Source organism: Chiloscyllium punctatum, chromosome 4 (genome assembly GCF_047496795.1).
Source record: "Chiloscyllium punctatum isolate Juve2018m chromosome 4, sChiPun1.3, whole genome shotgun sequence".
Lineage (NCBI taxonomy): Eukaryota > Metazoa > Chordata > Chondrichthyes > Orectolobiformes > Hemiscylliidae > Chiloscyllium > Chiloscyllium punctatum.
In genome coordinates, this window is record NC_092742.1 from 106,202,954 (window position 1) to 106,215,502 (window position 12,549).

The 12,549-nt window shown below is 43.8% G+C and overlaps 1 protein-coding gene across 1 annotated transcript; it reads right to left on the reverse strand.

Annotated features, from left to right (window-relative positions):
* Positions 1–1,188: 1,188 nt before the first annotated feature.
* On the reverse strand, positions 1,189–11,910 carry LOC140476624 (uncharacterized). Its single transcript, XM_072569517.1, has 2 exons — positions 11,742–11,910; positions 1,189–4,495 (listed from the first exon to the last, which is right to left on the reverse strand). Exon 2 carries the CDS (start codon positions 4,399–4,401, stop codon positions 3,439–3,441), a length of 963 nt encoding a protein of 320 aa, XP_072425618.1. The 5' UTR covers positions 4,402–4,495; positions 11,742–11,910; the 3' UTR covers positions 1,189–3,438.
* Positions 11,911–12,549: the final 639 nt, after the last annotated feature.

A 12,549-nucleotide genomic window follows, 5' to 3' on the forward strand; every position in this document is an offset into this window, starting at 1 on the left:
ACTCTATTAACAGACACTGCAGCTCTGTTTCATTTGCAGAGACTGCTGTTCAGTACAATATAAACAGTACTGCTGTTCTCTGCATTATCAGGCAATGCAGACCTGTGTAATAAAGAACAGCGATTACAGTGGTGTTTTGTATGTACATAGACTGCTGTTCCCTACACTATAAACAGTGACAGCTATTCTGCATGGGCGTTGTGTTCAGTGATAAAGAAAGGAACTACTGTTCTACATAATATACATAGGGACCGCTTTTCACAATAATATTCTCAGGGGCTGCTGTTCTTCTCAATATACATAAGGATTACTGTTTTCTGTTAAATCAGGAAAGTAAGACAATCTGAAATGAGGAATTTACAGGGCTAAAAGGGGTCACAAACTTTAGCAAACAGGGTTAACGAAAATCCCAAAGCCTTTTATTCGTATGTAAGGAGCAAGAGGGTAACTAGGGAATAGGTTGGCCCACTCAAGGACAAAGGAGGAAAGTTATGCATGGAGTCAGAGAAAATGGGTGAGATTCTTAATGAGTACTTTGAGTATTTACCAAGGAGAGGGACATGACGGATGTAGAGGTTAGGGATAATTATTTGATTACTCTAGGTCAAGTTGGTATAAGGAGGGAGGAAGTGTTGGGTAAAAGGCATTAAGATGGATAAGTCCCCAGGTCCGGATGGGATCTATTCCAGGTTACTGAGGGAAGAAAGAGTGGAAATAGCTGGGGCTTAACAGATATCTTTGAATGCGGGTGAGGTCCCGGAGGACTGGAGAACTGCTAATGTTGTCTCCTTGTTTAAAAAAAGGGTAGCAGGGATAATCCAGGTAATTATAGACTGGTGAGCCTGACATCAGGGGTAGGGAGCTGCTGGACAAGTTACCGAGGGATAGGATCTATACTAAGTTGGAAGAAAATGGGCTATCAGTAATAGGCAATGTGATTTTGTGCAGGGAAAGTCACGTCTTATCAAATTAATAGAATTCTTTGAGGAAGTGACAAAGTTGATTGGTGAGGGAAGGGTTGTTAAGTCATTTACATGGACTTCAGTAAAGCGTTTGAAAAGTTCACCTAATGGAAAATGTGAAGTCACATGGGGTCCAGGGTGTACTAGCTAGATGGATAGAGAACTGGCTGGGCAGCAGGAGACAGTAGTAGTGGAAGAGAGTTTCTCAAATGGAGAACTGTGACCAGTGGTGTTCCACAGGGATCCGTGTTGGGACCACTGTTGTTTGTGATGTACGTAAATGATCTGGAGGAAGGTATAGGTGGTCTGATTAGCAAATTTGGAGGTGACACTAAAATTGGCGGAGTAGCAGATAGTGAAGGGGACTATCAGAGAATACAGCAGAACATAGACAGATTGGATAGTTGGGCAGAGAAATGGCAAATTGAGTTCTATCCAGGTAAACGTGAGATGATGCATTTTGGAAGATCCAATGCTAGAGCAAACTATATGGCAAATGGAAAAGCCCTGGGAAAATTGATGTACAGAGAGATCTGGGTGTTCAGATTCACTGTACCCTGAAGGTGGCAACACAGGTCAATAGAGTGACCAAGAAGGTATACGGCATGCTTTCCTTCATCAGACAGGGTATTGAGTACAAGAGTTGAAAGGTCATATGACAGTTCTATAGGACGTTCATTCTGCCACAATTGGAATACTGCTTAAAGTTTTGGTCACCACATTACCAAAAGGATGTATATTCTTTGGAGAGGGTGCAGAGGAGGTTCACCAGAATGTTGCCCAGTATGGAGGACACTAGCTATGAAGAGAGGTTGAGTAGATTAGGATTATTTTCATTAGAAAGACAGAGGTTGGGGGTGGAACGTGATTGAGGTCTACAAAATTATGAAAGGGTGGATAGCAAGAAACCTTTTTCCCCCAAAATGGGGGACTCAATTACTAGGGGACAGGAGTTTAAGGTGAGACGGGAAAAGCTTAAGGGAGATGTGCATGAAAAGTTATTTACGCAGACAGTGGTGGATGTCTGAAACATGTTGCAAGTCAAGGTGGTAGAGGTGGGCACTATAGTGTTATTTAGGATGTATCTAAACAGGTAGATGAATGGGCAGGGAGCGAAGGGATACAGATCCTTGGAAAACCAGCAACAGGTTTAGATATAGGATCTGGATCAGCACAGGCTTGGTGGGTAGAAGGGCCTGTACCTGTGCGACACTTTTCTTTGTTCTATATACACAGGGGCTTTTTCCTGTAATCTGGAGAATAACTGCTACTGTCTACAATGTACACATGGACTGCTGTCATCCTTAATAAACACAGACTGTTCTGTTCGCCAAGCTGGGAATTTGTGTTGCAGACCTTTTGCCCCCTGTCTATGTGACATCCTCAGTGCTTGGGAGCCTCCTGTGAAACACAGACTGCAGTTCTCTTGCACAAAGAAGAGGACTGCTGTTCTGTTTCATATACATAAAGGCTGCACTACATTTCAATATTAACAGGGACTGTAGCTCTGTTTCATATGCACAGAGATTGCTGTTCAGTATAAAATGAATGGGCACGGTCACGCTCTAATGTAAACAGGGAATGCAGTCCTCTGTCATAAAACACATTGCTGTTCTGTTTCGCATGCGTAGAGACTACTCTTCCCTATAGTATAAAGTAGAACATGACATATGCAGAGCATGTTGTTCCCTAGTAATATCAAACGGAACTGCTGTCCTCTGCAATATGTTACAAATCACATAAGACCAGGTTATAGTCCAACAGGTTTATTTGGAAGCACTACCTTTCAGAGTACTGCTCCTTCATCAGGTAGTATGCACAAGGACTGCTGTTGTCTATAATATACAAATGGACTGCTGTTCTCACCAATATACAGGAGGGCCGTCTTTCTCTTTAAAACAGAAAAGTACTGGCATTCATGGTAATATTCCCAGGTACTTCTGTTCTCTGCACCACTCCCAGGGACTGCTGGTTTACAATACATAAAGTGATAGCTGTTCTGCACCATATACATAGGGACTACTGTTCTCTGTTATATAGACAGGGGCTTCTTTTCTCTCTAATCTGGACAGTAATTAGTACTTTCTATAATATAAACTGGAACAGTTCTTCTCATCGGAGTATGTACAATGACATTGTTATGGTCCTATTGAGAGAAGATGGAGAAAGATGAAAACCCAGAGCTCAGGCAAGGAAATACCCGAGAAACAGTTTGGGCCAGTGGGCAACAGATTAGGACAGAAGCAGCTGATTGGATTGTCTTAATCTTAGTGACAAAGAATTTCCACCAGCTCCTCGCATTTACTGGGAGAACATTTCAAATTAGATCTAACAAGAACCTAGTTTAAAAAAAACACTGATTTTACATCATCCAGTGTGCTAACACCAACACATTGACTGGAGCTGATGTCAATAACCTCCAGCCTATATTGTTGAACCATTGGCGAAATAAACAGCAAAAATAGAAGTGCGACAGTTACTGGTGAACTCGCTGGTGTTTCAGCAGGGTAGATGAAGTCTTGAATGCTTTCTCACACTGGGAGCAGGTGAATGGCCTCTCCCCAGTATGAACTCGCTGGTGTGCTAGCACAGCAGACAACTGAACGAATCTCTTCCCACATTCAGGGCAGCTAAATGGTCTCTCCCCAGTGTGAACTCGCTGGTGTGACCTCAGGGTGGATGACTGAGTGAACGCCTTCCCACAAATAGAGCAGATGAATGGCTTCTCCCCAGTGTGAATGCGCTGGTGTGTCAGCATTGCAGATGACTGAGTGAACCCCTTCCCACACTCAGGGCAGCTGAACGGTCTCTCCCCAGTGTGCACTCGCTGGTGCACAGTGAGCTGCTCAGACTGTTTGAACGCAGAGCCACAGTAAGTGCACCGGTATGGTTTCTCTTCAGTGTGAATACGTTGATGGCGCACCAGGTCCCCAGAATATTTAAAGCACTTCCCACACTCCGGACAGTGAAAAGGTCTCTCCTCAGTGTGAACTCGCTGATGTTTCTGCAGGTCGGCAAACTGAGTGAAACCCTTCCCACATGTTGAGCAGATGAATGGTCTCTCCCCTGTGTGAATCCGTTGGTGTTGTTGCAGCCCTGATAAGCGTGTAAAGCCTTTTCCACACTCGGGACAGGAGAATGGTCTTTCCCCTGTGTGAATTCGCTGGTGTCTCAGCAGATCTGCTGAATGAATGAATCCTTTCCCACACTTGGGGCAGGTGAATGGCCTCTCTCCAGAGTGAACTCGCTGATGTCTCAGCAGGTTGGATGAGCGAACAAATCCTTTCCCACACTCAGGGCAAGAGAATGGCCTCTCCCCTGTGTGCCTGCGCCAATGAGTTTCCAGCTCAGAGGGGGATCTGAATCCCTCCTCACAGTCACCACATTTCCATGGTTTATCTCCACTGTGAACAGTGCTGTTTCTTTCCATATTAAACATCCAATGAAATGGATGTCACAATAAATTATGTCTGTCCCCTTGATGCGATGTATTCTTTTAGCTTTGTGATTGCAAATCATCTCCTTCGAATACCCTGTAAAAATGATTGAAAACAGGACAAAATGGAGTGAGAGAGAACCGACAAAAAACAAAGGCAGATTGTGAAGTACAGCTGAACGAATCTGGACATTGGTGCCGCCAACAGAAGGAAAAAGTGATATAAAAGCTGTGGGATTGTTATACAATCCAAACTGAGTTACTGATGTCCATAAGAGCAGAACTTAGGGCATTCAGCCCACTGAGACTGCTCTGCCAATCATTGCTGATTGGGGTTGAGAAACCTTTCTCCCACTTTCTCCCCATAACCCTTGACACTGAAGAACCTAACCATCTCAGTCTTAAATGTACTCAATGACTTGGCCTCTGCAGTCTTCTGTAGCAAGGAACTCCATTAGATTCACCACACTCTAGCTGAAGAAGTTTCTCCTTATCTCTCCTGGTCTTTCCTTTACTCCAAGGCTGTGCACTCAGGCCACAGTCTCTCCTATCATTGGAAGCACCTTCCCAACATCTACTCTGTCCAGGCCATTCAGTCTTCTGCATGTTTCAATTAGATTCCCCCTCATCATTCTAAACTCCATTGAGTATAGATCCAGAGTCCTCAAATGTTCCTCCTATATTAAGCTTTTTATTCCTGGGACCATTCCAGTCAACCTTCTCTGAACACGCTTCAGGGCTAGTACATACTTAGAGATATGGGGCCCAAAATTGCACACAATACTCAATGTGGTATGACCAGAGCCTTATACAGCCTCAGAAATACATCCCTGCTTTTAAATTCAAGTCCTCTTAAAATAAATGCCATCATTGCATTTTCCTTTCTAACTACTGACTCAACCTGCAGGTTTACCTTGAGTGTGTCCTGGACTAGAACCCTCAAGACTCTTTGTACTTCAGACTTCTGAATTTGCTCCCATTTAGAAAATAGTCCATGCCTCTATTCTTCCTCACACTTTCCCACATTGTACTCCATCTACCACTTCTATGTCCACTCTCCTAACCTGTCCAAATCGTTCTGCAGTCTCCCCCCTTCTTCAACGATAGCCTTTACCTATCTTTGTATCATCTGCAAACTTTGCCAGAATGCCCTCAGTTCCTTCATCTGGATTGTTAACGTATAATGTGAAAAGTTGTGGTCCCAATAAAGCCTTGCGGAACACCACTTGTCACTGGCTGCTATCCTGAGAAGGATCCTTTAATCCCCACTCTGCTTTCTGCCAGACAGCCAAACGTCTATCCATTCTAACCTCTTGCCTCTAATACCAAAGGCCTTTATCTTACTCAGCAGACTCCTGTGCGGCAGCTTGCCAAAGGTTGTCTTGAAGTCCAGGTAGATAACATCCAGTGGCTCTGCTTGGTCCATCAGGGAAGGGAAGTTGCCACCAATTTGTCCAGTAGCAGGGTCCACCCGCTCCAGGGGGAGGGATGTCAAGAGAGAGCGCATGCAAAAGAGAGCGCGCGACAGAGCAAGGAGTGAAAGACAGAGAGACAAAGAGGTAGAGGTAGAGACAGAGATACTGGTATTGAAGCTATACTGTTGGTTACGATTCGAACGGACTTTATCAGCTCTGTGTAATAATCCATTATACCTTACCTAACAACACAGTATGATGAAGGTGTATGATGCACCTTCATCATACACTTGCAGCTGTTCAGGAAGGTTAAAATGTCATGTATACTAGAAAGTTCCTCTCATCAGTAACATTCAAATCCAAGAATAATGTGTGTACACAACAAAGACAAGGACAAGTTTCAAGGACAAGTATTGCTGAAGAAGGTATACCCTGTTACTTTTTATGGACAATGTCCATTTAGCAACTGGAATTCCCCTGGAATCTTGCTCCCTTCAACAGTTTCACATTGGAAATTGCAGGGCCAAACTAGATCCTGATGTATTTGGGGCTAACCTCAGCAGCTTTTCCTCCATCTCCTTTCCAGCTGGAGCAAAGGCTTCAAAAGCATGAACACCTACAACGAAACATAAATTGCCAGTCTACAAGGAGATGGCTGGGAGTAGGGATGATCAGCCTTGCACATGTAGAAAACCAGCACAGGTATGGCGGGTTAACTGAGCAACTGCAGCACAGGAGGCAGCCAACAGCACTGAGTCAATGAGAAAAGGCTGACAATGCGTCCAATGAGCAAACTCTGTAACCAACACCCACCCAGATATAAACTTCTTCCTTTTAATTGCTCTATCTGGGTTTACAAACTGTGTCCTGGGAGCACCTATAATACAAGAATAAAGAAACACTGCAGCTTCTAGAAATCTGCAAGGAGAAAATCTTGAAAATATTCAGGTCAGGCAATGGAGACAGAAATAGCTGTAATAATTCATAGTGTGTACACTACATTACAATAATATTAAACAGTGCAGAAGCTGATGGTCAGTAAAAGAAGTTGTAGGAAAGTGAAGTATACCATGTGACAAAAAAAGAACGTTCCTGATTTTTAAAGAATCCTGTGGGAAGGTCAGGTAAAGCTGGTAAATCAGCAGGGATAAGCAGCTGTGGAAATCTTAACAATTAAAACAAAACGTTGGTAAGATAGCACCATTGTTGGAGACCGATGAGGTTAGACAATGTCAGAGCGGTGATCAGAGGTGAAAAAGAGCAATGGATGGACAGAGCCTGAGAGACTTATAGCACGGAAACAGACCATTGGGTCCAACTGGCCTATGCCGACCAGATATCCTAACAATCTGCCTTCTCATGGCCCAGCACACCGCTATTCAACCCAGACCATCAAGCCAGGGGATCAAACCTCATTCGATGGGGAGGGCTTGCCAGGAGCAACTCCAGGCATACCTAAAAATGAGGTGTCAACTTGGTGAAGCTAACAACAGGACTATCTGCCAAACAATATGAGCAGCAAGTAATAAACTAAGCTAAATGATCCCATAATCAACAGATCAGATCTAAGCTTTGCAGTCCTGGCACCTCCAGCTATGAATGTTGGTGAATAACCGACTGGAGAGGAGACTCCGAAAATATCTCCATCCTCAATGATGGAACAGTCCAACACATCAGTTCAAAAAGATAAGGCTGACATAATTGCAACAATCTTCAGCCAAAAGGGTCAAGTGGATGATCCATTTCAAGCATCCTCCATGCTTTCACAACATCACAGATGCTAGTATTCAGGCAATTTGATTCACTCCACAGGATATCATGAAATAGTTGGAGTCACTGGATTCTGCAATAGTTATGGACAACATTCCAGCAAGAGTACTGAAGAATTGTATTCCAGAATGTGACACTCCCCCAGTGAACTGTTCCAGTAAAGTCACAACAGTGGCATTTACTCAATGTGAAAAATTGTTCGGGCATAGCCTCTACAGAAAATGCATGTCAAATCCATCCCAGCCAATTAATATTCCATTAGTCTACTCTTTATCATCAGTAAAGTGATGCAAGATGTCATCAACAGACTATCAAGCAGCACCTGCTCAGCGATGCCCAATTTGGATTCCAAAGGGCCACTCCTGACTTCATTGCAGCCGTAGACCAAAACAACAGAGTTCCAGAGGTGAGTGAAGAGTTATGTAAAGGCTACATTGGAACATGTGAGGCATCAAGGAACACTTGTAAAACTGGACTCAATGGAAATCAGGGGAGCAAACTCTCCGCTGGTTGGAGTCATACCTGGCACATAAAAATGTGGCTGTCCCCATTGAAGGTCAGTCATCTCAGCTCCAGGACATTTCTATAGGAATTTCTTAGGGTAGTGTCCTAGGCCTAACCATCTTCAGCTAATTGATCCATCATTCAGTTAGTAGTAGGGATGATTCAGCACCATTGGTGTCTCCTCAGAAACTGAAGTCCATGTTCAAATGCAACATAATGGGAACAACATCCAGGCTTAGGCTGACAAGTTGCAAGTAACATTCGCATTACACAAATGCCTGGCAATGCCCATTTCCAAGATGGGACAATCTAACCACTGCACCTTGACATTCCATGTTATTACCATCAATGGGAATATCACTGACCATAACTTAACTAGATCTGTCACATAAATACAATTGCTACAAAATAAGGTCAGAGGCCAGGAATACTGCAGAGAGTAACTCACCTCCTGACTCCCCAAACATGCCTGGATGGGGGAAGCTCCACTAACATTCAAGAAGCTTGGCACCAGCCAGGTCAAAGCAACTCCGCTGACTGGCACCACATCCACAAGCAGCCACTCCCTCCACCATAGACACTCCGTGACAACAGTGTCTAGCATCTACAAGATGCATTGCAGAAATTCATTAAATGTCCTCAGACAGCACCATCCAAACCCATGACCACCTCCATCAACACGGAAAAGGGCAGCAGATACATGGAAACATAACCACCTAAAAGTTCCCTTTGAAACACTCATCATCCTTACATTGAAATAGATTATCTACTACTTTTCATCATTTATCTAAATGATTTGGATGCGAGCATAAGAGGTACAGTTAGTAAGTTTGCAGATGACACCAAAGTTGGAGGTGTAGTGGACAGCAAAGAGGGTTACCTCAGATTACAACAGGATCTTGACCAGATGGGCCAATGGGCTGAGAAGTGGCAGATGGAGTTTAATTCAGATAAATGCGAGGTGCTGCATTTTGGGAAAGCAAATCTTAGCAGGACTTATACACTTAATGGTAAGGTCCTAGGGAGTGTGGCTGAACAAAGAGACCTTGGAGTGCAGATTCATAGCTCCTTGAAAGTGGAGTCACAGATAGATAGGATAGTTAAGGCGGCGTTTGGTATGCTTTCCTTTATTGGTCAGAGTATTGAGTACAGGAGTTGGGATGTCACGTTGCAGCTGTAGAGGACATTGGTTAGGCCACTGTTGGAATATTGCATGCAATTCTGGTCTCCTTCCTATTGGAAGGATGTTGTGAAACTTGAAAGGGTTCAGAGAAGATTCCCAAGGATGTTGTCAGGGTTGGAGGTTTTGAGCTATAGGGAGAGGTTGAATAGGCATAGGCTGTTTTCCCCGGAGTGTCGGAATCTGAAGGGTGACCTTATAGAAGTTTACAAAATTGTGCGGGGCATGGACAGGATAATTAGACCAAGTATTTTCCCTATGGTAGGTGAGTTCAGAACTAGAGGGCATAGATTTAGGGGCAAGATATAAGAGAATCCTAAGGGGCAACATTTTCACACAGAGGGTGGTATGTGTATGGAATGAGCTGCCAGAGAAAGTGGTGGAGGCTGGTACAATTGCAATATTTTGTAGGCATCTGGATGGGTATATGAATAGGAAGGGTTTGGAGAGATATGGGCCAGGTGCTGGCAGGTGGGACTAGATTGGGTTGGGATATCTGGTCGGCATGGAGGAGTTGGACCGACGGGTCTATTTCCGTGTGGTACATCTCTATGACTACGACTCTATTCACTGTTGCTTGGTCAAAATCCTGAAATTGCCTACCTAAGGGCATAATGAATCTACCTAAAGCAGTTCAAGTAGACAACTCACTACCACTGTCTCAAGGGTAACTAGACACAGTCAATAAAATCTAAACAAAAACAGAAGTTGCTGGAAAAGCTCAGAGTTAACGTTTTGGGTTCAGTAACCCTTCCGCAGAACTCACATCCCAAGAAAAAATTATGTAGTTTATATACAGCAAGAGAAACAGACCCTAGTAACATAGATTTCCTCCTAAAAATGATTCACACTGAAATCCAGTCACTGGAGTTACTTGTGAACTCAGTGGTGTCCCAGCAGTCTGGTTGACCGCATGAACACCTTCCCACACAGAGCAGTGAATGGATTCTCTCAAGTGTGAATTCGCTGATATGCGGTGAGTTGAGATGAAAGCAAGAACCTAGTCCTGCGGCAAGAACACCTATTTCCATCTCTGTGACATCACCCTAATCTCTGCACATCTGCTGCTAAAACTCTTGTCCATTCCTTTATTACTTCTAGATTTAACAATCCTAACAAACTCCCAGATGGCCTTCCACATTCAAACTCCCTGTAATCTCAAGAATATCTAAAACTTTGCAGACCAAGTGCTCACATATTCCAAGACTTGTTTTACCCCTCATCGCTTGTGCTCCCCAATCCACAACGGCTCCTATTTAAAAGCAACATTTTAAAAATCTCACCCTGACTTGGTCATCCCTATAGCACACAACTTTTGAGGCCTCAACAACTCATTTAGCTTCAGACTCCAACAATTCCTTGCTTCACCAATGGTGATGGTTTCTATTGCAAAGTTAATAGAGTCTGGAATTCTTACCATAAACCTGAGGTCTGCACTCCTCCTTTAAGATATTCCTGAAAACCTGCTCATTTCACGATGCTTTTGGTCACCCTAACTAATAGCTCCACCTGTGGCTTCTCGTCAAATGCTCCTCTACAATATTCCTGTTACATTAGAATCGTGTCAAATTCAGACATACATTGTAATTCTTCACTATTGCTTGGTGAATGATCTGCAAGTCATTACCTAATTGCATTGTGGAAGTACATTCACCAAAAAAAAAATCACATCGGTATAAGGAGGTTAATCATTACATTCTCCACAGATTCTAGGGCTTTGCCAATAATGGTTGGTATCTGTGAAAGGAGAAACAGAGTTCATGTTTGAGGGTATGCAAAATGAATTACAGGGAATGAAAATGGTGCAGAATTTGATGGTCAGAAATGTAAGGGAAATGGACTTCCATGCTGGAAAAAGAATGCCTGACTGTGAAAGAAATTGTATACAAATGAATCTGAAAAGACAACAGCAAGGATTGGACAGCAGTGGAAAACTCAGTTATAAAATAATAAAACAGCTAAAACGCATCCAATATTAGAGACTGAGGAAGTCAGATATTGACGAAGTGTTGAAGATGGAGCACTGGGGTAAATCAGAGCAAGGTTCAGTATTATGATCCCAATTGTACGAATACTGAACAAACGGATATATTTTGATTGATCAAAATCTTTTAAAAGTAGGGCTTCCCTACTTCGCCGGGAGGCTGCAACAGGTAAAATGGAGCGCTCACATGTTACAAGAATTTCGCCTCCACTAAATACCTGCCGTGTAACAGCAGAAACTACGCTGCCTGAAGCCAATTCTTTGCTTCAGTACTTCGCCAGCGTTAAATGCATCTCCCCGGAAATACAGGCTCTCTCCCAGTCGGGGCAACACGGAAGACTGCGCATGCCTCCCGCTGCACTTTGCCACCTAAAAATATGGCGGCCGCCAACACGTATCTGGCGGATCATTGCCCGCAGTAAAGATGGCGGCGGTTACCAGGGGGCTACAACAGCCGACGCCCGGAGTCCTTTTCGCATTTGCTACAAACCTGGGACAGGGAAGTTAAAATTTGCTCCTTTTTCGACGTGCGTTTCTTAAACCTTTTATGCCGTACGATCACCATTTCCCTCCCGTTTTCTTTACCGTGTTCTACACCTTCCGTAAAGGCCAAGAGTGCAGACACAACAGCACAGAGCCTGCTGTTGAAGGCAATCACGTGGTTTGTACCAGTTTGACTCACTCCGATTGGTTGGAGGACAAGCCGCTTTTGCTCGGTCCAGCCACGCCCCTAACTTCCTATTGGGCCAGAGTTGACATCAATCACATGGGCTGGAACATGCGCAGTACTTTCTTCATTTTTCGTTTCCCAATTCAAAATGCGGGGGTATTGCTGAGTGTTCAGATCATGAGACTGTAATATATTGGAGTAAATTAGAGTAAAGTTAGTGCAGATGCTGGAATCTGTACTGAAAACAAAATACGCTGGAAATCGAAGGAGCCCAGGCAGCATCGGTAGACAGACAGTAACCTAAGGTTTTGAGTCCAGATGATTCTTCATCAGCTAACGGAGAGTGATATGTTTCTCAACTCCATTCTCCTGCCTTCTACCTGTAACCCAAGAACCTATCTATCTCTAACTTGGCATCCACCGCCTTTTGCAGCAGAGAGTTCCACAGATTCACCACCTTCAGCTGAAGAAATTTCCACATCTCAAGAAATGTGATTCTTTCACTCTGAGGCTGTGTCCTCGGGTTCTAGTCTGGAAATACTTTCTCCACCTCCACTCTGTCCAGGCCTCAGTATCCTATAGTTTCAATGAGGTTCTCAGTAATCCTTCTAAACTCTGTGAGAAACAA

Coding starts and splice junctions, on each gene's coding strand:
- LOC140476624 (XM_072569517.1), bottom strand. CDS start 4,401: ATGTTTAATATGGAAAGAAACAGCACTGTTCACAGTGGAGATAAACCA.